Here is a 24,699-nt window from a genome sequence, read left to right on the forward strand (position 1 = left end):
AATGCCTGCACGCCCTCCCAAAGGGGTCTATGTTACAAACGCCGAACAAATGCCGTTTTTCGTACAAGGGTCACCATGAACAACCCCTATGTCAACATATCATCAAGTCGCTCACCGAGCACACCTTCAATCTGCTTCACCCATTTCCGCACCTCTCTCTCAACGCTCTCGTCCTCGTCCTCCATCAGCTCGCTAATGTAGGGCAGCATCTCCGGAAGCAGAGCGAGCCATTCCTCACCAAGCTGCTCCGTAAGGGCCTGCTCGGCCTTCAAGGCAGCAAGACGGGTGAAGGGGTTGTCACCATCCGTAGACTTGGCATTCGGAGCAGACGAGGGACGAAGATACTTCATGAGAGCCATGTTGAGCTCCTTGTGGTTATCAGTCGAATCGGCAGCAACGGCCAGTTCGGTGATGGCGGGGACAACCTCCTCGGCGACAAGAGCCGCAGTCTTGGAGGTGGTTGCGTGGGCAAGCTGAGAAATGAGAGGTCCCGAGATGCTGGCGAGGTGCGAAGGAGATTGCCAGAATTCTGAATACAGGTAAGCGGAGTTTGTAGAAAGTATTTTCGACAAAAACATACCATCTTGATCATGTTCAAAGGAGTTGCGGAGCGTGCGGAGTGCTGCAAGCCAAAGGGCCTTGGTGGCCTTGGCGGGATCGACTGTGCCCAAGACCTCGACAACACTATCCAGGATATAGTTGGAATAACCAGTAACGATGGATTGTAGAGTACCGAAGAACACTTGTAGGAAGCTGTAGAAAGTGGTGAGACGCGAGACCCGACCCTGTTCATCCTTCTTCGACACGCCGGTGGTAGCCCATTCGACGAACTGGATGAAAAGCGGGCGGAAAGTGCTGTCATTGAGCTTGTAGATCATCTTGATCGTGATATCGTTCAATGCACTCTCAGCCTCGTCGAGGTCGGAGGAGTCAAAGTCGGTGGCGTCACCAAGGTTGGCTTGCTCGCGGCGCAGGTCGAAAGCGTCGAAAAGAATCTTTGACAGAACATTGACGTTCTTGACAACAGCAGATTTAGGATTCTTTTCAATAGCAAGGGCGAGGACTTCCAAGACTTCATTGACGGCAGTAGGGCCAGTTTCAACAGCATGCTGCCAGTTGCGGGCGATAGCACCAAGGGTGGCAGTGAGATCCATCTTGCGGGACGCCATGAGACGAAGAGTTTCCAGGCGCGTGTCATCAGAGCTTTCCCCAAGGTCCGCTTCGGTAGACTTGAACGAGAGCAGCAGAATCTTGTCAAGATGAGCAGCCGAGATCATGAATGGCAAATTGACCAAGAGGGCGGAGAACAGCGAGTACACAGCATCGTGGAGGCGCGAGTTCTCCTTCTCAGGGGTCAGGCTCAGCTCCAACAGCTTCAAAGACTGGCTCATCGCATCGGGAAGGGCGGGAATCATGGCTTGGCCCAAGACCTCAGCCATGGAGGCGAGGCACAGAACACCCATAATGCGAATGCGCTCATCATCGTGGCCAAGGCAGGATGTACTAGCGACGACCTTGGCGGCGGCAATAACCTTCGACGGATCCTTGCGACCATACTTCTCGGTGATGCGATCAATGCAGGCAATGGCAGCATGCTTGAGAAGCGAGTCGGGGGATGATTCGACAATGTTGACCAGAGTAGGCAGGAAGTCGAGAATACGAATCTGAGACTCGCTGTCACGCTCAGGGGTTTGGCGGAGACGGTTCTCCAGCAGCCGAAGTACCTTGCGTCGGAGGTCGTCATTAGGTCCCTGAAGCAGGACTTCAATGGTATCCAGGAAGTCGACGAGTGACAAGGTGCTGAACAAGGAGCCCAGAACCTCACCACACGCCTGGCTAACAGGCTTCATGCTCTGCACAGACTCACTAATGCCCAGGACCTGTTCGAGTACTCGAGAGAAGCAAGCCCGGACTTGGTCCGCAACCTCATTCTCGGTCTCGAATGCTGCCTCTAGCTTGGACTTGAGGGAGGAGTGCTTGAGCAAGTGAGCAAGATCGCGGAGCAGATCAACGGCAACCTTCTGGGGGTCGCGTCCATCGTCGCTACCAATTCCAAGGAGGACCTTGGAGATGCCAGGCTTGGGACGCAAGGCATCGATGACGAGGTTCAGATACTTGCTGTAGGTAGTGAGTTCCACCACAGGAGTGGTATCCGAGGCGACCCCAGTCATCAACATAAGTACATCCTTATCCATGGCATAGCGATTGGCAAGCATGGCCAGAACGGCAAACAGGAAGTCTTGGGTGCCAAGCTTAGTGATCAAAGCGTGGAAGAGGCGGAGACGGCGGTGCGACGGAATATGCTCAAAGGCAGCGGTGAAACTGAGCAAGAGCTCGGAAGTGCCTGATACAATATCCCGCTTCTGGTTTCGAAGGGACTGAATAAGAGCCGGAACAACCTGGTCGATAGTCTGGTCAATGACAGCAACGGAGTAGTCATCGTCCTTGCGGAGAACACTAGACCCCATGAATGTGAAGATGGGCATCACGCTGTGAAGGACAAGCTCAGGAGCAATGACAGACAGACCAGCCACGAGCAGGAGCGCGCCATTTTGCACCTGAGGGCTGTCCGTAGTTCGCACACAGTCCACGACGAGATCGGCGCGAATAACCGAGGTATCGAAAAGGGGCTTGGGGGATCCCTTGGATTGGTTCACAATAGCCAAGAGGCTTCCCAGAGTCAAGCTCAAAAGGTAGCTCATGCCAGACTGGATCTGAGATTTGAAATGGTGAAGGGCAGCAAGAGTCTGGAAGAGGCCGTCCGCCAGCTCGGGGTGCGAGCCGGGGCTCGAGCTATCAATGACCTCCAGAATGAAGGTCATCTTGTCCATGAGCTTGCTCAGCTCTGCCTCGTCCTTAACGGTCATGGCGACCATGTTGTTCTGACTTGTACGTCGGCGCTTGGGTGCGGGGCCGAGAGAGTCAATGTCTGTCAGAGAAACAGGAATTTTCTTAACAAAGTTCACAAGAATGGGACCGGACAGCTCCACGCTGCGGAGAACATCACGGCAGTAGTCTGCTACAGATGTGGTACCGGTAGACAAGCCAAGAGAAATGTCCAACAGTTTTTGAGCTGCGACCAATTGACCTTCCTCAGAAACCTTGGGCCAGATGTTCTTCATCCGATCAAACCCAGCTGCCACGAAGGAGGCCCTAGGAGACTTGGCGGGGTGAGCGATATTGGACAAAAGGACTTCGAATGCATCGCTCTCCTTGGCAGTAACAATAGCCACAATATGGCTGTCACTGTCAGCAAGGGACAGTCGCTCCTTGGCACAGATTTCATCAACATCTTTCTGGCTTAGATCACGCCAGTTCTCAAGTAACGGAAGAAGCTCCTTCGTGCGAGTAGTGCCCGAAACCTTCTTAACATTGTTGAGAATGCGCAGCAGAGTGAACTTGGGGGCGAAGACTGGCATTCGAATAACATGCGAGCAAAGGAAAGTGAAAAGGCTAGTCCGGATAGACTTCTTCAGCTCCTGGGCGCCCGGATCCTCGGACAGAACGCTGCCCCGCAGCGTAGCGTCAATAACCTTGCCAATATGATTGGGATCAAGAATGTACTCCTCCAATGCGGGGAGCAATGCACGTTCCAGCACCTTTTGCACATCAGAAGAAGACATCCACGAAATGCTAGTGGATTCCTTGCCCTTGCCATAGATGGCATCGGAGGCCCAAGCCTTCAGATTATCGGCCTTCTTGTTATTCCTATACAGAGAACCAACAATGGCCAGAACACCAGCCGCCTCGCGACGAATGCGCTCGGATGAGTCTGTAAGAGCAACAATGAGGAATGGCAGCAGGGCTTGAGGGTCCATGTCGCCCGAGATTGATGAGAGAACAGACGACAAAATGTTCAAAGCGGCAACTTTAGTGCCAATCGGGTATGGACCAGAAAGCACACGCACGAAGAATGAGATAAATTGGGGGCTCGTTGCGGCGTTACCTCTGCCCAGAATCGGTAGGCTGGCGAACTGTTCGATCTGAACGTCAGAATCCCCGGCCAGTGCGAAGACCTGCACGAGATTGTCAAACTCGGGAATAGATTGACTGCTGAGAAAAGATGTTGCGAAAAGTGATTCCTTGGTTAAGGACTCCAGGGCTGGCGTAAAGTTGTCCACCTCCTCATCGTCGACCTCCTTCATATCCACATCTTCAAGAGCTTGCGGTGGGACAGGTGCCTCCACCACAGTTTGCAGGTTGTGCTCCAGTGCCGGGATGTTGAGGGACGACTCGGTCAAGGCCATCTGGAAAATGGGCTGCAGCGAGCTATCTCGAGTGAAGCTTTGCACAAGCTCGGCAAGTTGGGATTGAGCATCCAGAGACATGCGACGCGTCTCATCAGTGGCGCTTGCAGCCTTAAGGACCAAAGTCATGGCCTGTTTCATGTCATTATCTTGTAGGACATTGGCTTCAAAAATAGATGAGAGAAGGGAAAGGCAAGTATTGTCCTTCTGCTTATCAAGATCGCTAACACACCCAGCAACAAGACCAAGCAACAGATTGGATGTCTGATACTGAGCAGTAACCTCGGACAATTGCTGCATGGGGTTCTCAAGCCGAATGATAGCTTTGAAAACCTTCTTAGGAAGAGTCCCTGCCGGTGTTTGTTGTGCCAAGACAGACAGACAGATCAGACCGGAGCTGAAAGTCTCTTCTGTCCAAGAGGTAACCACACTTTCCATCAAACCATTCAGCACATCATCGGTAAGCATGGCCTTCTGAGCGAGCACCACAGAGATCATATAGCAACTGATGATCAGCTCTGGAACCTTCTTCATAGCGAAGAAACCGCTCAGAAGCGGCAGAACGCGGATAAGAACATCCTCATGCTTCTGCTTCTCAGCTTCTCTCCGACCAGAACGAGCGCTATCCAACATGCCCGCTACTGCCTCTGTGATAATACCCGCCCAGAATGAAAGGAGAGTATGGCTTTGGGCCTGCTGCTGACAGGCCTTCAGAACGTAATCATTCAATGCGGCAAAAAACGCCTTGTTCGTGGTAGCGCTATGCACTATCGGATGCCGAGGTGGATTGATGAGACCGGTCTTATATGGGTAAAGCACTTTGAATGTAGGCGTCAAATCATTGGGCAAGATCGACAGCAGGTTGAGGAAGAGGGGTGTCGTGTGATAAGGAAGGAAAGTGAGTAGGATGCAAGCGGTATTGTATTCATGAATCCTAATTGTGATGGTTAGTTGTACTCTTCCTCTCCTAATCGTTAGATTGAAGTATGCGCACCTAAAACGTCTGACCAGCCAGTCCACAGCTTTGACTGCGGGGCTCAACTGCAATCGTCCTCCAACAAGAGCCAAGAAAGATTCAATTACACTGTCCAGCTCCTTGTTCTGGGCGCTGTTCAATTGCGTTCGGTCTTCGGCCTTGCTCTGCTCGCTGAAGATGGAGCGCGCAAACTCTTCGAATCGAGGATCCAGGGAGCAAAGCTCTCGGAACCCATCATAGCATATGTCGTAAATTGTATCAAAATCCTGCGCAGAGGCAACCTTCCGGTCGAAAATCAAGGACTGCGAATGGGAGACCCGCTGCTGTTTGAGGTCAAGCTCGTGCGTCGACTTGGCCGCAAGCTGCGACAGCTGCGCTGCGAGAGAAGAGGCCATCGTAGAAGTGGAGGTAATGCGAAAATTCTCAGAGTAAACCACCGTGACCCATCTCTGTAATCTTCGAATCGGTTGATTGCTTCCTCCCAGGTGAGCGCGCAAGTTTCTCGTCGGGCGGTTTACCAGCAACTTTTTTTTCTGTCCGGCCCGCTTTCACCGCCTTACTCACCCGGAACATCATTTCCCCGGTTTATCAGATCACTCCGCCCACGCGATAACAAAACCACCGGTCCACGACGATGGACTCGTCGAGTTCACAGGCAAGTTTATGATCTATCTTCAGGGTCAAATTGATATTCTGACTCTGAACTCAGGACAAAAAGTCCGTTCCCAGATTCTCTAGTTTCAAGCCCCCGCCAAAACCCTCGGACGCCGATCGCGTCACCGATAGCTCCCAATGGGAAACCTCGAAGCGCGACGATCGCGAATCTCGTCGTTCTAAGCATCTTCGCTATGAACGTCGATCCCGCTCTCCCAGGCGATCTGGTGAACGAGAGCGACGCCGCTCCCCTCGTCGTCGCTCTGACTCTAAGCTCCACCATCGTTCCCGCCCCCGAGATGATCGAGCTCCGGGGAGCACGAGGTGACACACGATGATCGCCCATCGCGTGGCAATTATGGCCGACTGGAGGTGGAATCGGGCCCTTCAACTGTGGCTTCAGCATCTTCTGTACAGCCTAGATCCGGGGACGCCGAGCTCTACGCCATCGACCTGAAAGGCGATCGGTTTATTATTACGTACGGAACATCGCATCGCTATGAAGTCCCTTCGTACCGCCGGGTTGGCTTTGGTCAGGTGCTGGGTGTAGCTACAAATCTGGTCATTGATCGAAATCAGCCAGATATCGATAGCGTCGTTCTACGCCCCAAAGGCACGGCAACTGCAAAGGATAAGGCTTCCCAACCGCTGTCCAAGCTTCTCAAGCAGCCAACACAGCTCTACCGTCTCCGAAAGAGTGATGACCCATCTTCTATTGAGGATTGGATGAATGACACTATTCAACTCAGCTCTTCTATCTCAGGGAAGCCTGGCACCACCGCCGATGACGGTGGCTCCGACGATGAGCGTCATGCCTACCGCTCTATCCTTGGCAAGGCAAAGGATGAAGACATGGTTCCAAGTGATATGGAACTTGTTAGTGGCCAAGAAAATCGGGATGATGACTTTCGTGTCAGTTTTGATGCGGAACGCCGAGCTCGTAATGCAGATCTATTACGTGCGGTTGATTCTAATCCAAAAGACGTTGCAGCATGGCTTCGGCTCATTGACCACCAAAATACTCTGGTCCTCGGTGCCGGGGAGGATTCCCGTCAATTGACGGCTGCAGAGCGCAGGAGCGTGGCCGATGTGAAGATGTCCCTTTATGACAAGGCTTTGAAAAAGTCTGGCGATGCTATACATAGAGACTTCCTGTTATTAGGACGCCTACAGGATGGCGGGCAGGTCTGGGACCGAAAGAAACTTTTGGCGGAGTGGAACACTACCTTGAAAAAAAACACTGAATCGATCAGTCTCCAGGTGAAGTATCTCGACTTCCGCCAGACGGACTTCCAAGATTTTTCCCTGGATGAGTGCAAGGAACTCTTTATCGATTGCATGAAATGCATTGACGCCAACCCTAACTATTCTCGCCACTCTCAAGTTCAATGCTACTTGCTTCTGCGTCTCACGCTCTTGCTTCGCGAAGCAGGGTATGCAGAACTTGCTGTTGGCTTCTGGCAGGCTGTGCTTGAGTTCAGTTGTTTTCGATCGCCTTCTCTCCTAGAGACGCAGCATCGGGAGGCCGTCCTCCAGTTCTCTGAATTTTGGGATTCAGAAGTGGCACGCATCGGAGAGGCTGGTGGAACAGGATGGCGGAGCGGCACAAGCCCCAAAGTTGATCCTGTGAATCATCACCTACGCGTCCACGTCGACCCTTCGACCCTTTTCCCATCATGGCGGGATGCCGAGAGAGCGCGGATACAATTGTTCCAGATGCCAGCCCGAAGTTTGGATGAATACGGAGCCGATGTGGATACGGCATACTCGGTGGTGCTCGGGTCAGACTTCCACGACATTTTGCCGTCATTTTGGGGTGATACTGTCTGCGAGTATATCATTGATGCTTTCCTGTACTTCTGCCATTTGCCACATTTGACTGTACCTTCAAATTTGAAGACAACTCGACTGTGGAGCGGTGATAATTTCCTACGAAACGAATTCGTGGCCAGTGTTAAGAGCAAACTCTCTGATTGGGTTCCTTCCGAGGTCGATGGCTCGCGAACTTCCGTATCACCTTTCTCATTCCCAGTCGCGAACTTCTTGCATACTACGGAGACCTTGTTCGCTCCAGAGAAGTGGTTTTATTCTCTTCAATCATGGAGCAAAGCCATTTTTGACACGCCGAGCTTCATCGACTTTGACTGGGCACGACGGACCCTGCGATCATTGGTTGACCGTTTCGATCAGGATTGCGAATTAGCTGAGTATGCTCTGGCGGTGGAATTCGCGTGCGACCGCGAAGCAGCAACAAAATTCGGAAAACGGTTGTTAAAAACCCGCTCATCCAAGTTAAGACTCTACAATGCCTTCGCTTTGATGCAGTGGCGGTCCGATAAACAAGATCTTGCTGTTGAAGTATGGTCCAAGGCTATCAATATGAGCAAAAGCTTCCGGGGGTGGAAAAGCTGAACTGCGGACTCCTCTGGAACACATGGGCCTGGGAAGTTCTTCAATCTGGAGACTTTCGGAGAGCATCGTATCTCCTGCATGCTATGTCCCTGGAAGAGGTCGACTTGACAGCATTCCATGCCGCCATCGCTCCCAATCAGTACAACCCCACTGAGAGGCTCAGAACGCAAAAGGTTAGTAGTCTATTCACTTTTTTTGGAAAATAAAGCAACGTGCTGATTTTCCCTAGTTCTTGCAAGAAACTTGCCACCGTGCCCTGGCCCACAGGGAGTCCCAGGTGTACGCGGCTTACACTGACTGCCTCGGCCTTCTTCTCTATATCTCAGACAGATCCCTCGGTGCAGCACTTGACGCTTACTCCGCGGCAGTCTTGGAACTGAGAAACTTGCCGCCTGATGAGGAAAACTACAAGGCGTTTACCGCCGAGCTTCTACATCAGGCGCGGGCCAGACTCATCTATTTTCACGTCAGCCAGAATAGGGAATTCAAGCCTCTTCAGATTCATACTTTCTTGAAGGAAAGTATATCACTCTTCCCCCACAACACTATGTTCCTATCCCTCTTCATGTGGAACGAGTTACGCTTTCCGATCTTTGATCGGGTCCGTGATCCCTTGGCTCTCATCAACGCTGACCCTGAGAGGCGGTATCAGCTGCATGAGCAATCTGCTCTGCCAATCATCATTCCCCAGAGGGTACCTGTGTCCACCCATCTGTTTTCCATCTACATGGAACTTTGTCGGCCAGTGTTCACGGGTGGGACCATACACTCTGTGCGGGCCGCATTTGAAAGAGCCATTGGCGAGCATTCAAACTCGGTGTCAAATGGAGCGGATGACAAGGTGGCAGGCAAGAGCTTCGATGGCGACAGCGCGCGGTCCAATCTCACCATCTGGAAGCTGTACATGCTCTTTGAGCTGGACCGTGCGCAGGATATCAAGGCCGCTAAGGCCGTCTTTTACCGCGCGATCCGTGCCTGTCCCTGGTCCAAGGAGTTACCCATGCTCGCCTTTGAGCGTCTTGGGGGGCAACAGCAAGGTCTGAGCTTCGATGACCTGCGTGAGCTGTACAATGTGCTGGATGAGAAGCAGCTGCGCATCCATGTGGACATTAGCAAGGAACTGAAGGAGGCGACTGTCCAAAGCTCGAAGGAGGATGCAGATATGGGTGCCAAGGGACAATCGGAGGACGGTGAGGGGGCGTAAGTAGCTGAGACGCCGAAAACGCCAATGCCACTGGGAGATTCCTATAGCACCTTTGTATACTACATGTGCGATCACCAGAATTATTGTTTTTTAAATGGATATTCGTCACTCGAAACAGTTCAGTATTCATCAACTATAGTACAGGGCATCAGACTATCCGACGTATATACGCTTCACTACAGGTACGTACTTGAACGCAGAACAAGAAAAGTCAGGGACAGATTCGTCACTCGTAATGTCGTAGGCGAGGCAATTGTGCAGCATCGTCAGAAGGTAAAATAAACCGCAAGAAAAAGACATGATAACTAGAAGTACTCCTTCCAGAACTTAAAACGCACTGCTTTCGTGGATGAGTTCTTGGCTGCGTCGCTAATCTGTCGGGCCGCTGTGTTCGGCCCACAGAAGTACACACCAATTTCGGTGGTAGACGCGCTTTGGAGGCCTTGCATGTAAGTCTGGTCGAGCAAGCCGATGCGCATGGCAGTGAAGAGACGGTTGAAATCCGGGCGACCAAAGTTCGTTTGAGCTTTCAATTCGGTCAGCGGGTCAAGAGCTTGACCCACGGAGTTGAGGTAGATATTTGCTGCGGTGTCGTCGTCCAGTTTCTGGGTCAGGTAGGTATGGATGCGCAAGAACTCGGTGCTGCCCTGGTGTGCGGCCGCGCTGGCAGATTGTGCTTCCAGTGAGGAAAGCAGGGCTTGAAACCATTCAAAGGATGTGGTATCCTTGCAGATCCAGATGAACTCCACACGCCTGAGTCGGCGAGGCGGGTTGGGGCTCGAGCGCAGGTGCCAGATATTCTTCAAAATAGAAGCCCACGGCGTGACCCCAATGCCAGTCCCAATGAGGACGGCGATTTCGTTTTCAAAGACATCTTCTGCCGGTGCACCGTAGGGCCCGTCAATCCGCAGCTTCGGCATCATCTGGCCGTTCTGCAAGGCGACTTCGTACATGCCGAGAGGGTCCAGGCCTTCCAGGTCCTTGGCCTGGGCGGGACCACATCCAAGAGCATCTCCGAGGGCCCGCGTGAAGTCGCCAACTTGGCGTACATGGACACTGATGTACGGATCAAAAGGGCAGGAAGTGATTGTGAAGGGATGCCACTGAGTACTGGACACGTCGGGCACCTGCAGAAAAAGCCATTGGCCGGGTTTGTACTTCATGCTTGGTTTGAGGAATTGGATCTCCATGGCATCTATTCCAGAATGTCAGCAAACAGTGTTTCAGGAGAAGACATGTGGAATCCCCACATACCATACGGATGGCGGATCACTTTGGTGATCACGGTCTCCCGACGAGATCGGATCTCACGATAAAGCCGTTCAGAGAGATAAAAGGCGCCTGCAACAAGCTCCCACCTCCATCCTTCATACCAGAGACAGTGGTTCCAAAATTGCTTGCCTGCAAATGGGGAGAACGGGTCGGCTGTGTCGCGAACAAAACATCCGGTGGTATGGGTATATAGAGCCAGCAAGAATGGAATGAACAGGTGGTGTGTGTACCAGAAGGTTTCATACGCCTGCTGTCGAATGCGGTGGTGTGCCGTCGTGTACATCAGCATCATGCACAGCAGCATGACGTGGCCTGTGATTCCAGCTGCCTGTGTGTAATGGATCTGTACCGCCAACTCGGGACGGATCTGACTCTTTTCGATATTATAGAAGCTGTGCAGGGATTAGCATGTTGTCTCGGCTGATAGGGGTAGATATCATGAAACCTACTTGACGTAGTGAGCTCCAGTATGAACCGCAGCAAAGACCACCAGGGCATAAGCTGTTTGGCGATGGAACCATACGGACTCGTCGAGCGGTAGCCATCGGACCTGGGGTCGAAGCCATCGGATCACATTCCGGCACATGGGAAAAAGGATCAAGGTTCCGTCCACGGAGAGCACAAGACCTGCACCTCTGGAAATCCAGACTGAGTAACTGAGGACATTCAAGCCCGCTAGTTGGGTGTTGATTGCTTGAAGATACCTGCATTGGAGTCAGTTGCTATACCAGCCACGTCGAGGGGGGGGGTTTCGTACCATCCAAGGGCAAAAAGGCCCCACTGTATCACCCAAAACACGGCGCAGAACAGTAACTTGGAGGGGGTGAGATCAGCTCGTCTGAGCCAAGATTCATTAGATGCGACCATGTTGCCGTCTTGAATTTGGAGGAATGTCGACCAGCGACAGCTTTCGTCCGGCTGTGATTAAAAGAATGACGAGCAGAGGTTGGCCAGCAACCGGAACTTTTGAATAGGAGCTGTCGATCTGTGGCGGACCACCGATCTGCTCGGACGCGATACTAGGTCAAGATGCCCTGACGCGCAATAGATGGTTATGTCGTCGGCGTCTTTGCTTCTCCATGAACCTAGTCCCAGAACACCTACCCCGACCGGGGAATTGTGAGGCCAACTTCGGCCTGACCGACAATCCACAGATGCAACGGAAGAAACTCTGCCTAGACCTTCAGAGTACGCGATCGGCCCGCAGCTCTCGCAAGGATAATTTTGCTAGGCGCACGAAACGGCGTGTTGGGTGGATGCTCTATGCGAAACACCCTCAGTGCAGAAGGGAAGAACACAAGCTCATGTGCGGTGAACGTCCTAGAATCACGGTGGTCGCAGTTAATATCCCGCGGGAAGGATGGCTAGAGACAAGAGGTTGGAGGGAGGTTCAAGATTCCCAGCGGTGTGGTTTTAGCTGCCGGACAGGGGGGAAGAGGGGGGCCGATCTATAATTACCTTCGACGCATGAGGGGGCACTTCAACCGAGCGCGAACCAGTGGATGCCCGAACTCAACCCTAAGTCAGTGCGTCTCCCTCTCAGCGCAAGGCCTACGGTGTGATCCATTGGGGAACCTTGCCCAGCACGCGGTGGCTGGATCCCTCTTCGACTACACCGTCTTCTCTTATCCAACCGCTCTCGCTCGTCATTGCCTCGCTTTCTCGAGGCTTCCTTGGCTGTGGCCCTATTGGAACCGATTGTTGCCGGAGCTGTTGCCGGACCTTGGCAGGGTCGAGATACAGATGGTCGCATGATGGTAGCATGTCTCCATGGTGCTATCAATCACAGAGGCTTTGGGCTATGAGCCACCTCGATTGTGATTATGGTGATTATGGTGATTCTTGTGCTCTCGAGGTCGCAAGGCTGCCAAGGTACAAGCGAATCCAGATAGACGAGGAAGAAGCGTGTTCGTCTCGAGTCAGTTTGCCTCGCACCTCGCACATGGCCGACTGATGGTGGCATGGGTGGAGCAACGCCTTCAGGGCCTAGAAACCGAAGGCTGCTGAGTGGCTCGCGGCAAGGGAAGCCACGGCAGGAGGTTACTCGGGGGCGGGCCTATAGAAGGCATTCTGCAAGCGCTCGCGGTCGTCACAGCCGTCACACGGGTCCTCCGGCGCTAGCAGTTCGAGTAGTGGGTATGGCACTGGGCTCAGACCTCCCCAGGCTTAGTGTGCAAGGGTAGCAAAAATAGCACCGCAAAGAGCATGGATGGACTGGAGGACGCTTGTGGGTGTGACTTCGTCCCCGCTTCGGGGGATCGGGCTTGGCACTGCATATCACATCTGCCATCACAATTCTCTCCTCTCTCACTGTTTCCGCATTGAGCTTCGCAGATCGGACGGGCTGGATGTGCAGACGCTGGACAGTAACGTCCAGTGTACGCCATACGACAAGGGCTGGCACGATGATCGGACCTGGTTGTAAACGTAAACATTGTCAACATTCCCTTGTCTCAGGCACAATAGCGGCCTAGACGGAGGACAGAATCAACCTCCCAGCCACTCGCCACAACAATTCCAGTGTGTGTGAAACGGGCCAACATCCCAGAACCGAAAGCCCCGGAGACGCGTGCCACCGGGTGCATCTCTGTATCTCGTCACACCAAGTCCATGCGCTGCGGGCTGTGATTTGCTCGCGCCCGCATCACGATCCGCTCCGTCACATCACCCGTCCGCCAATCAGCCCACGGACGTGCCCTCTTGAAGAAGCTCGATCAGAACAGCTAGCACACATCAAGCCATGGGACAAAGAGGGGATGTCCAGGACTCGTCCCCCGCCAGGAGAACTTATTGGCCCGCGGCGCTTAAGTGCATCCGTGCGGATCACAGCCAACAGCCATGCCCTGAGATGCAGCCGAAGTTCGGATCAACCCATGCACCCCGTCACCTTTTCTGGGCTTTTGGCGCCCAAGCGGCACAATCCTGCCTCGATTCTCGTAGGTCGGCTCCAGTTGCTGGGAGCTGGTCTGTCTAAGTATAGAATTCTTATACTCGACCCCTCCCGCGCCAGCTGCGGGAGTCGCCTCAACGCATCCTACCAGCTTTTTTCCCCAGGCCGCTACAATCATGCTCCTACGATAAGACGTGGGTGCTGGAAATTTCCCCTCTCTCTTTGAAGGATTGCCGTACTCCTCTCGGGAACTGGGTGGAATTTTCACTGGATGGACTGGTCGCAGAGCCTGTCGCAAAGCCTGTCGCAAAGCTCGTCGCAAAGTCCCATTTCCCTCCCACTTATATCGCCATAATCACCATCATATACGTTGTGCAGCGAAAAATCCCCGCTTCTACCCAAGCGGCTGCCATAAGAGACGTTGAATCTGTCGCCGGTCGAGAGATTGACTGCGCTATACGCTATTTCCTCAGAAACCTATAATCCAACCAGATGGGCAGGCTCATCAAGAACCACTGGGGGCGACTCATCATCCTCACAGCCTCCGCATGTATGTTTTCCTCAGCCGTCGGTATCATTTTCATCATAAACGCAGCTCTGACTGATTGTACCACAGTCCAAATCGCGAGCGCCATCGAGGGCTTCTTCTGGCCGAAAGTCTTCTGGGACTTCATCTCAAAGAACCTGGACGCGGCCGTCGCCCCGATCCCCATCCTCCAAACCCTCAACTTAGTGATGGGCCTCATTGGTTTGGCCTGGGAGTGGCCCTTACGACCTTTGGCTGGGTCATTTCCGCATCGCAGCATTGAGTTCCGACTGGTCGTATACCCTCTGAGTGCTACTCTGGCGGCCCTGCTCTACCAAGGGACCGATCCTGCACTATATTATTTGATTGGTATCGGAGTTTATTTTTGGGCCTATAGTGAAGGCGAGGTAAGTGGATTCTATGGGTTTGAGATTCGCACGGCACCTGCTAATCGGGGGCACAGATTGTTTGTCCGGAACCTTGGACATTACCCAAACGATCGAATTCACTGAAAGCATAGCATCTTGGGTCGGTCTGGTGTATTGGACGCATTGGACGCAGATCATGTACATATTTAATGGAACATATTACACATGGCATATCAGTCATTCTTCCCGAGTAGTAAACTGTATGCCTACTACCCAGGTATGAGGTTGTCTGCAGGATAATCTTACCGGTTTGCAGCGGGAGCCTGGATTCCATGGAAACCTAGGTACTCCCCCAGGTTTAGTTCCAATCAAGCATGTCCATAAGGCCCAGACTTATCTATATCTTACAGGTCGTAGATTCTAATCACGTAGGCCCTGTAGTCTCGAGTCGTTTGCTGCCGTCCATCCCAACGTGGACCATGTGACGCCTGATAAATAAGGCATACACTCTATACACGTGATCACTCAATCCGTTTGCCTCGAATCTGGAGAGTACAAGCCACTTCCGTCAAAACAGCAAGAGCTAATTGCCTCGATCGCCTCACGATTCGGTATTGATCGCAGGCGGGCAGCATCATTTGGTGGCACCGAACGAATCAGACTAATGACCACCCCTGAACCTAGCACATATACACACTGACAAGGCCAAGATGGCATCATCTACCATCTCGCGGGAGGACTCCTCGAAAGTGCATGAAAGCTCTCCAGAGCCCATGGCAGGGGACTTACCTGTCGACAGGATCACTACCTTCAATGGCAAACTGAATCGATTCCTCCTCTCAAGCAGCACAGCCACACGGTCGACCAGCAGGCCGACTCGTCCATCCAAGATAGAACGGGGTGCTCCAGAAGTTAAACGAGAATTACCAACCAGTGACCTCGACCATGCGGCCCTCAATGGGCATAGAGCTCGCAGTGTTACTGCCAGTCCCAAGAGGCAAAAAGTGGACGGCACTATCTCCGCGAGTATCGCCCAACCGCCGCGCCTTACTCGCAGCCGCTCCTCAACATCCATATCCCAGTCCTCATCATCAACAACAAGAACAACAACAACAACATCCTCTCCCAAAAAGTCACCTCGCCGGCGAAAATCTCCGCCAACCCACACGCCCACCGCTTCAGACTCCCTGCTCCGTGACACCATCCCCCCAAACCTCACGCTCCTTCTAGTAGGCGTAAACCCAGGCCTCCTAACCGGCACAACGGGCTTCGCCTATGCCCACCCATCGAACCTCTTCTGGAAACTCCTCTACTCCTCCGGCATCACCTCCATCCGACACCCACCGTCGGACACATACAAGCTGCCCGCCCTCTACAGCGTGGGCAACACCAATATCGTGGAGCGGCCTTCACGGGACGCCAGCATGCTCAGCAAAGCCGAGATGGACGCGGGCGTGCCCGTCCTCGAAGCCAAGGTCGCCGCACAGCGGCCGGAGGCCGTGTGCCTTGTGGGGAAGAGCATTTGGGAGGCTGTGTGGCGGGTGCGGCATGGGCGGGCAATTCGCAAGGAAGAGTTCCGGTATGGATGGCAGGACGAGGCGGAGAATATGGGGTGTACGGCGGAGAGTGATTGGGGCGGGGCACCGGTGTTTGTGGCAACGACGACAAGTGGGCTTGCGGCAGGGATGAGTATTGCAGAAAAGGAGGCTGTTTGGGCGGAGTTGGGAGCTTGGGTCATCAAGAGGAGGGCGGAGAGGGGATTCGTTGCTTCTGGCGGATAAATTATAGGACTATCTGGCGATGTACTGGTTTGCGCCATGTCAGTGTTTTTTTATTTATTGCTATATACTTTATATACCCGTGGTCAGGGCTGATATCTGGAGGGCTAGACCTCTCCCTACCATGCTGCAATATGAGCACACTTTGCTACGTGATGCTTCAACTGCTAAGGGGTAACTGCTCACGGACATTGCATAAATATTGTGATTGTATGACGAGTTCAATGACTCGTTCATCTCGTTCTCTCATGATATCAGGTATGGAATCGTGTCACTGCTAATGCAATACAACCCAGATAAGAACACCCCTCAGAGCACTCCTCCCAGAGGATCGGCAGCTGTTCAAGGTGCCGTAGATCAATAAATGGATTTCCTTTCAAGCGATGAACCCTGAACCAGCTGCGCCAAGGTCATACAAGCGAGACGGCAGGGATGAACAATATCGTAGATTGGACGGATGGCGACGATGGCATAGTCAAGAGCACTCGCGCGGGTGGCCGCGCTTCGTGTCTTCATCCACTTCAGATGCGTCAATTTACCGGGTAATTCCCAGGGAGCCCTTAGAGTCGTTCTTGCTGCCTTCACGCTCGCGTGTCTATATGGAGGAGAATCAGTATATCAATGGACCTGGGAGAGGTAGAACGGCAGACAGGGGGACGAACCGTGCTGGACTGGTACTCGCCGCCTTCCAGGATCTTGACCATACAGTCGTCCTCGTTGGAGGTGCCGAACTCGTTCTCCAAAGCGGCCTTGCTAGCGCCGTCCAGGACGCCCTGGGCTCCGTGACTGGTGACAACATGTGAGTATACATCGGACGAGAAACATGAGGGGCCAGAGGTAACTCACCCGTGAGTCAGGAAGATCTTCCAGCCGTTGAGCACGTCAGTCAATGGGATGCTATGGTCGCTCCTCCACTTCTTCAGGCTATCCTGGTCGTCCACGAAGACAATGAAGTCGTCGGAGCGACCCTTGTAGAAGATCTTGGAGGTGGGTTCGTTGGCACGAGGCATTTTGAGTTTCTGAAAGATTTGAAGATTCCAATTGGTGTGGAATAAGTGGTAGCAAAGATGGCGGGGGAAGGTTGGAGGCTTTAAAGTGATGAAGATGATGGATGACGTCACGTCCCCGTGTCTTTGACCAAATGCTCGTGTGTCATGGAAAGCTCCCTTCTCCCTGCTTTACGACGTCATCTACCAGCTCGGCTGGCCCTTCTGGTTGGTCGCGGATCCACTGGTGGAGAAGTCTCCATGCTTGGCTCTTCGTGATCATTCCACGCGCATTATGTTCCAGCCACAGCTAACCTCCTATTGTCTACGGTCACGATGCCTGGACTGCACTCCACAGTTGCGTCAGGCTCGACATCTTGCGGGGCGTATTTGTTGTGATTAATTCCCCACCAGCTCTCCACCCCTGGCTTCAGTTGGATAGCTTCAATTGGATAGCTTCAGTTGGATAGCTTCACTTGTTTGAGGTCTCTTACTGCACCAGCAGAAGCAGCCCCCTCGTCATCAGCTCCATATACTTTTTTGTAGTCAAGCTTTCTGATGATGAGTACCTTACAGCGCTAACGATCTCAAAGCCACGTCCGCCTAAGAATGCCCCACCTTACTACCCTAGAGTGTTTTTGCATCGGATGAGAGCGTGCGATGGTGTCAAATTAGCCGCTGATGGAAGCAGTGCTTTGAACTAGGAGCCTCTGAACATAGAGTATGCCCTTAGAGCAATTTGACTGTAAAAATATCCTGTCCTTCCATGCTTGCCATACCCACATCCCGCCTGTCTCCGACACCATATCGAGCTATAATAGCTGACGATCTTCTTCACCTTCCTGCCCGTTCCCCTGCCCCATGTTGGGTCGCGGCCGCATCAAATTCTTCGGTGAGAGCGCACTCAGCAGGCTGATGGGAGATGTCCATTTCTTCCGTAATGGAGACGTTCCAGAACTGCTTTCCTGGCTGAGGCGTTTCTCACTGCGTGGCGAAGATGCCGATTCTGAAGCCCGCTTGGGGGTGTTCTGAAATCGAAGGGTTCTCGAGCGTCCAAGTGTGGACATGGGTGTTTTCGGTGACTCACGGTCCGGCTCTGTCGAGGAGCGATGGTCGGCGCACCCATCATGAGTAGGCACCAATTCTCTCCCCTCCCTGCTGTGACGGTCTATGGAGTGTGCATCGGTGAGCACCGGCCCAGAATGAACCGTACTGACGGACCTGGATCGTTTGGTAAAGGTAGCATGGAGGCTGAGGCGTTGCATGATCGAACCACGCCGGAAGAGATCCCCTCGGCCGAGCACCATTCCCGGCAGAGGAAGTACATCGCGGGTGTAAACATCCGAGATCAGTCGCTCGAGTCGGATTCGGTCCACCCGTCTCGCAGTCACCGTCAGGGACCCTCGTGCAGCCGTTGTCTTTGGTCGTTCGATCTCCCCCTCGGGTGACGGACTGGTGGTTTCCTCCAAGGTGTGTGGGAAATGCGTCTTTTTGATGACCACATGCTGGACCTTAGCCTTCCGTGTGACCGCCGTGGAGTCCATTGATGAACGTCGGGCCAAGGAAGCCACCGCATACTGCACGCGGCCCAATGGTACCAGCGGGAGCTTCAGGATCGTATACTTTCTGGGGTCCCAGGACCCGCCTGGCTTGGCCATCCCAGCGAGCGCTGCAGAGCATTTCAAGGTCTCTGTCTTCCATAGTCTCTCCTCAGTTGCGCATGATGCACTGAGCACGAACTCGTAGTTCTCTTCTTGTCGTTGGAACTGGAATTTCCAGGAAAACGGGCACCCATAGCAGAAAAGTCCTGGAAGAATCAGAAGACTTACACAGATGCAGATGACGAACTGAGGGTTGCGTACCGTGTCCGTTTTGAAGAGTTTCCTCTTTCAAGTCATCCAAGTAGATACAAGCCATGACCTCCAACCGACGAAAATCGTCTAGTTCTCTGGCAAGAACTATATAGCAGTTGAAAAGAACACACGCCATGAATTCTCCAGTCGTGTGGCCTGGTGTCTGGTAGGTGACATGGAGAACGCCGCACAGAGTCAATGGGCCCAGATCTTGATATACATCCTGCAATGTGTACTTCCAAGTCTCAAAGAGTCAGTGTTTCTTCTCCCAGCCATCAGGTTCAAAATGCATACCGAATCAGAAAACTCAATTCTCCCTTGGAGGAGGATGGTCTTTTGAATGCGATCCTTTTTGACGGGATTCCCAGTCGCCGAATTGATTCGGACCACCAAAATGCGCAGGCTTTCCAAAATCTGCCGAATTCCATCATGGGAGGAAGGACAATCACCAACAGGGGTATGTCGGAGCAGGTCTTGAAGAAGGAGTGGATACTTGCACAGTCGCTGGATGGGCTACCTCGTTATCAGCTCTTGAAGCATATGAAAGAAAGGAGTTGCAGGGCTGACCTTGATCATCAGGTCGCTCATAGTCATAGACTTGTTGTCTTCATGTTTTCTACTCTCCACGGAGGCAACTGACTTGGACAGCGCTTCAATACCCTGGTCATACGTTGCCCAGTTTGGAACGGAACGCCGCAAAATCGCCAAATCTTGGGTGAACAGGTCATAGTTACTACAAAATTCCTCGTATGCAAAAAAAGACAGCGACTGGGGCGGGACATCTAATTAGCGCTCTTACAACACTCAACAGACAGAAACAGCTTACCAATTTCTCCACTGCGCATGCAACTTTGAGGGCCTCCAACGGCTCTGCTTGTATAGCCTTGAGTCGCTGGTTCATGGTCGCTTTCAAGTTTCGGGCTCTCAGGGACCGATTCTGCATACCTTTCAGTCCAGGTAGGTCAATACCCCCCAGGCGCATTGAGAGCCCGCGAGACACGTCGGACACGCCAATTGGGACTTGTGGAGAGGACATAGGGGATATAGTTTGAAGTTGGATCAGGAAGTGCTCATGAATCTTCCGAATATTCTGGATGTTGTGATATATCTGAGGTCTGGTGTTGAACATTGAGAGAACCTTGCAAGCATTGATTAGTTTGGTTTCTCCAGAATATAGAGCAGGTGCTATTCGACCTACCTCTGTGAGAGCCTTGAGTCCTAGAACATAATCGGCCTCAGTCGCGAGCATTTCCCGCAGCACTTGACGCCTCTTGTTTGCACGCATGTCTGCCTGCTCATCAGCGTGTTGGCTCGATGTCGGGCGAGAGCTATCGCCAGAGTCTCGAGTATCCGAAACGCTACTCTTGCCAGTGGTACTCTGGGTCGCCCCTCTCGATCTTCCGAAGCTGCGGCTAGTGATACTAACGGTGGTGGTCTTGACAGTCCCTAACTGTGATGAATGTCCCGACCGCAACGAGTCTCGACGAGCAGCCAAGTTGTGTTGTGAAAAGTTGGGTGGGGAGGAATCTGACCAGCTCTCGACATATCGCTCTGGGGTTGTCGAAGGCACCCGTGTGCGTACTCGGAAACTGTCCATCCATTTTTGAAACGGATGGGAGGTAGTCTGTCTCAGTGGTAGCAGCTCTTCCTCTTTCTCTGCTAGCAGCTGTTCAGTTTCGCTTTCCATAGGGGGTTCATCTGTCTTATCGTTGAACGCATCGACATCCGTGTGGTCCATCATGCCCACAAAGCGGCAGGCCCGCTGTTTGGATGTCGGACTCCTGATGCTGGAGTCATGAAGGTTGTGGACAGGGGGGTAATGTCGACACGGCCATAACAGAAGCTGCTACATCCGATGCTAAAGCACTCATCGTTCGGCAGTCACGACAGAGGATGCGCCGACCGGGGAAAGTGGTGCGCGCAGCCTGGTCTTCTCTTTCTCCTTCCTGTGCTTGCTCGCTTTCTCTCCGGGCTTCACAAGGTTAATTAATTCACCCGCTCCGAGCCTCCAAGGGAAGAACGACGTGTTTGGCGACATGGCCACAGCCGGGCTAGCTCCAGGCAGCTGTAAAGACCGCTGAGGAACCGATGATTTGAATCTGATCCGTGTACGCTATGACGTGAGGCAGCTCAACAGGTGGGATTTAAATCCTGCTTCCAGGTCCAGAGCGCAGGTGTACGCTCTGAAGAGGTGTTCTTTCCCTCCTTTGTGGGGATTTGATAGCATACTGCAGAGAGCGCGAGCCAGTTACGGACATGACGGAACATAAGCCAGGGCTAGGGTGTGGAGTATAGAGGTGTGTAGGTCTGCTGGAAGCCCCAGGGTAGATCGCTGTATAACTTAGTTGTGGCGCCAAGTCGCGCTTAGATAAAAGGCGAGCCACGCCCGAGACCCACCGCCCTTCACGCCGCGATGCTGCCAATTTCCCCACCTTCAGACTATGGGCATCCCCATGGACGACAATATCCACGCTCCTACGGTGGCCTCCGGACCGACGTCCGGAGGCACGCCTCTCGACTTTTCCAAGCTGTCGATGGCCGACCTCATGCAGGAGAAGGAGCGGATCGAGGCGGAGCTCTCAGCGCTCAGCAGTGTGCTCAACTCGGTGATTACCCTCTCTCTTTCGTCTGAATTTTGTGCTGACCCGTATTGATCCCTCTAGCATGGAGTCAGAATGAGCTCATCCCTCACGACATTTGACGGCTTTCCCCGCGACGATATCGACATTGCTCAAGGTGTGTGAAGATACTGGGAGAGGGCCGTGAACTACGACATGCTAAGACGAAGGAAGTTCGAACAACGCGGGTGCGGATTATCCACCTACGAAATGACCACAAGGAAGTCATGGCGCACCTCGAGAAGGGTCTCCATGCCCATTTCGCCCAACTACAAAATGCACAAGGCGCGATGGCGACTACCAATGGCACCAGTGTTCCCTCGGTCGCACCGGCGTCGGTGACAGATAACAGCATTGGGGATGCTGGCACACAAAGCACGCCGTTCGCGAAAGTCAATAGCGTGGAGCCAAGGAGTCCGGCTGCTGAGGCAGGCCTGAAGGCAGGCGATACTATTCGAGGTTTTGGAGGGGTTCATTGGCTGAACCACGAGCGCCTGTCCAAGGTTGCCGAGACTGTGCAGCAGAACGAAGGGGTACGTATTATTGTGCACCTCATTGCCTGGCTTATACTAATTCCCTATACAGCGCTCGCTTACGGTCAAGGTAACAAGGAAGAACGAGGATGGACCAGGGACAACGGAGTTGGACTTGCAGCTAACCCCACGGCGCAATTGGGGTGGTCGAGGACTTCTGGGGTGTCATCTCGTACCTTTGTAGTTACTAGTCCGAAACTGGTCTCCTTGCTGTTGCCGCGGCTACGGGGGTCGTCCTTGCTGCGTTTCCCTTATCTGTATACATTGATGATGCGCTTTGAGAATGAATCACGAGACACGAGCCTATTCTGTGGTTATTTTGTTCAGATGTTGTATTCGTATATGCCTGTAGAAAGGGTACAGTATGCAGTGCGCCTGGATGAAAGGATGTTCTTTCATGCATCGGGCTCCTTTGTAAATTTTGGGGGGTTCATAAAAAGGAAATCATATTTTGTCGACATTAGAGATTGTCTTCCAACAACCCTGTGGAGTAGTTATATCAATTGCCAACTGCTCACTAATCAAAGTCCACTAAAATCTCAATGACCAGCCCACTTACTTACATCGTACTAGTTCGTTATCACTTCGCACCACGCAGTGCGGTGCAAGTAAGGCGGTGTTGACACTACGTCAGGCCAATTGGCACCACACAGCACGTGACCTGCCCGCGCCCGGGGCAAAAATTCCATCGCGCATTATTCAGACCTTCCCCTTCTTTCTCCCCATCCCCTTAACAATCCACCCCCGTTCCATTCCTCATCCGCAGATTCCCCGTTCGGCGAATCCTATCTTCCTCAGACATCGTCTTTGCGAAAAAATATCCATCATGACTGAGCAGGCCCCACCTACCTTCAAGCTCGTTCTGGTCGGTGACGGTGGTACTGGCAAGGTAAGCCGCTCTCTTGGAGCTCTTGGGTTTCGATCGCCGGTCAAGGAGGAGGGTATCGAAGTTGCGGCCATCATTGATGCCTGATGGTCGCTATGACGGCCCTGTTGTTGGCAACGACCCCTCCCCTCCTCCCTTGCCCCGCGATTGCCAACTAGAATGAAAAATATCTGCCCAACGCTCCCCTCGTCGTCAGAAGGGCTTTCGCTAACGCAATCAATACAACAGACCACCTTCGTCAAGCGCCATCTGACTGGAGAATTCGAGAAGAAGTACATTGCCACCCTCGGTGTCGAGGTTCACCCTCTCGCCTTCACTACCGTATGCTATGCCCCGCCGAGCCCCGCTCCGAAACCGTTGCTCGCCCCCTCTCGTATGACGACCGACTAACTCGAGCACGATAGAACTTGGGAAACATCCAGTTCGATGTCTGGGATACCGCCGGTCAGGAGAAGTTCGGTGGTCTCCGTGATGGTTACTACATCAACGGCCAGGCCGGTATCATCATGTTCGATGTCACTTCCCGTATCACCTACAAGAACGTTCCCAACTGGCACCGTGCGTATCTTCCGTATCAATGCGACGACTAGTATGGTTTCATGTCGACTAACTGGTTTTCAGGCGATCTCGTCCGTGTTTGCGAGAACATCCCCATTGTGCTGTGCGGTAACAAGGTCGATGTGAAGGAGCGCAAGGTCAAGGCCAAGACCATCACCTTCCACCGCAAGAAGAACCTGCAGTACTACGATATCTCCGCCAAGTCCAACTACAACTTCGAGAAGCCCTTCCTCTGGCTCGCCCGTAAACTGGTTGGCAACCCCCAGCTGGTGCGTATACCCTGTCTCCATTCTACACCGCCACAACTAGCCTACTAACTACCAACACAGGAGTTCGTCGCTGCCCCTGCCCTCGCTCCCCCCGAGGTCACTGTCGACCACGCGGCGCTGGAGAGGTACCGCCAGGAGATGGAGGACGCGGCGGCAAAGCCCCTGCCCGACGAGGACGATGCCGACCTGTAAAGTGGTGCACCTACCAAACTGGCCCCCGATGGTTACCTTCCATTCCGACCCCCGGGAGCCCTCGCAGCCACTTGCCCTTTTGCCTCTGTTATTGACAGCGACATGAAAAAGGGGCGGCACATTCCACGACCGAAAGTTTGGGCTTGACCCAAACCAGTTCTGAGAATCACGATACAATGAAAGCGGTTGGGGCAGTGGCTGTTTGAAGAAAGGGACGGCACGATAATGCATTTCTTTTTTTGTTTTCCCCCCAAACCACACAGTAGCTTAGACTTTTTACCTACCATCTCAATGCCCTTTTTTTCTCTCCCCTGAAATGAGCTCACCTGCATGAAAAATAGCAAGTCCTCTTTCAACAAGGTCTAAAAAGCCGACGATCTTCTTTGCTTCTACCTATCTCAATGAAAACAAAAGGCATTTTTTCGCCAAGCAAAGCATAAATTGGTTGCGAGATTCTCATCTTGAAGAAAAACAACT

At 52.9% G+C, this 24,699-nt stretch overlaps 9 protein-coding genes across 9 annotated transcripts; 5 read left to right on the forward strand and 4 right to left on the reverse strand.

Moving 5' to 3' along the window:
* Positions 1-86: 86 nt before the first annotated feature.
* utp10 (snoRNA-binding rRNA-processing protein UTP10) lies at positions 87-5,618 on the reverse strand (the record flags this gene model as incomplete). Its single annotated transcript, XM_056682285.1, has 2 exons — positions 87-5,181; positions 5,242-5,618. 2 exons carry the CDS (start codon positions 5,616-5,618, stop codon positions 87-89), a joined length of 5,472 nt encoding a protein of 1,823 aa, XP_056545891.1.
* A 453-nt stretch (positions 5,619-6,071) lies between these two features.
* On the forward strand, positions 6,072-9,493 carry N7482_000161 (uncharacterized protein; the record flags this gene model as incomplete). The annotated part of the gene is made up of 4 exons (XM_056682286.1): positions 6,072-6,201; positions 6,281-8,235; positions 8,268-8,462; positions 8,519-9,493. 4 exons carry the CDS (start codon positions 6,072-6,074, stop codon positions 9,491-9,493), a joined length of 3,255 nt encoding a protein of 1,084 aa, XP_056545892.1.
* A 305-nt stretch (positions 9,494-9,798) lies between these two features.
* N7482_000162 (putative NADPH oxidase (NoxA)) lies at positions 9,799-11,632 on the reverse strand (the record flags this gene model as incomplete). Its single annotated transcript, XM_056682287.1, has 4 exons — positions 9,799-10,688; positions 10,748-11,157; positions 11,215-11,469; positions 11,523-11,632. 4 exons carry the CDS (start codon positions 11,630-11,632, stop codon positions 9,799-9,801), a joined length of 1,665 nt encoding a protein of 554 aa, XP_056545893.1.
* Positions 11,633-14,147: 2,515 nt separating this feature from the next.
* N7482_000163 (uncharacterized protein) lies at positions 14,148-14,701 on the forward strand (the record flags this gene model as incomplete). The annotated part of the gene is made up of 3 exons (XM_056682288.1): positions 14,148-14,205; positions 14,272-14,588; positions 14,645-14,701. 3 exons carry the CDS (start codon positions 14,148-14,150, stop codon positions 14,699-14,701), a joined length of 432 nt encoding a protein of 143 aa, XP_056545894.1.
* Positions 14,702-15,259: 558 nt separating this feature from the next.
* On the forward strand, positions 15,260-16,330 carry N7482_000164 (mismatch-specific DNA-glycosylase; the record flags this gene model as incomplete). The annotated part of the gene is made up of 1 exon (XM_056682289.1): positions 15,260-16,330. The coding sequence occupies one exon, from the start codon at positions 15,260-15,262 to the stop codon at positions 16,328-16,330; it is 1,071 nt and encodes a 356-aa protein (XP_056545895.1).
* A 532-nt stretch (positions 16,331-16,862) lies between these two features.
* On the reverse strand, positions 16,863-17,337 carry N7482_000165 (SBDS family protein; the record flags this gene model as incomplete). Its single annotated transcript, XM_056682290.1, has 3 exons — positions 16,863-16,922; positions 16,990-17,113; positions 17,174-17,337. The coding sequence occupies 3 exons, from the start codon at positions 17,335-17,337 to the stop codon at positions 16,863-16,865; spliced, it is 348 nt and encodes a 115-aa protein (XP_056545896.1).
* A 788-nt stretch (positions 17,338-18,125) lies between these two features.
* On the reverse strand, positions 18,126-20,904 carry N7482_000166 (putative Rho guanyl nucleotide exchange factor; the record flags this gene model as incomplete). The annotated part of the gene is made up of 6 exons (XM_056682291.1): positions 18,126-19,120; positions 19,176-19,401; positions 19,461-19,679; positions 19,734-19,934; positions 19,993-20,304; positions 20,365-20,904. The coding sequence occupies 6 exons, from the start codon at positions 20,902-20,904 to the stop codon at positions 18,126-18,128; spliced, it is 2,493 nt and encodes an 830-aa protein (XP_056545897.1).
* A 703-nt stretch (positions 20,905-21,607) lies between these two features.
* On the forward strand, positions 21,608-22,501 carry N7482_000167 (putative 26S proteasome non-ATPase regulatory subunit Nas2; the record flags this gene model as incomplete). The annotated part of the gene is made up of 4 exons (XM_056682292.1): positions 21,608-21,772; positions 21,830-21,902; positions 21,959-22,317; positions 22,370-22,501. 4 exons carry the CDS (start codon positions 21,608-21,610, stop codon positions 22,499-22,501), a joined length of 729 nt encoding a protein of 242 aa, XP_056545898.1.
* Positions 22,502-23,143: 642 nt separating this feature from the next.
* N7482_000168 (Ran family GTP-binding nuclear protein) lies at positions 23,144-24,222 on the forward strand (the record flags this gene model as incomplete). The annotated part of the gene is made up of 5 exons (XM_056682293.1): positions 23,144-23,206; positions 23,432-23,524; positions 23,608-23,761; positions 23,825-24,030; positions 24,091-24,222. 5 exons carry the CDS (start codon positions 23,144-23,146, stop codon positions 24,220-24,222), a joined length of 648 nt encoding a protein of 215 aa, XP_056545899.1.
* Between the last annotated feature and the right edge of the window lie 477 nt (positions 24,223-24,699).

Source organism: Penicillium canariense, assembly GCF_028826845.1.
Source record: "Penicillium canariense strain IBT 26290 chromosome Unknown utg000001l_segment0_segment0, whole genome shotgun sequence".
Taxonomy (NCBI): Eukaryota; Fungi; Ascomycota; class Eurotiomycetes; order Eurotiales; family Aspergillaceae; genus Penicillium; species Penicillium canariense.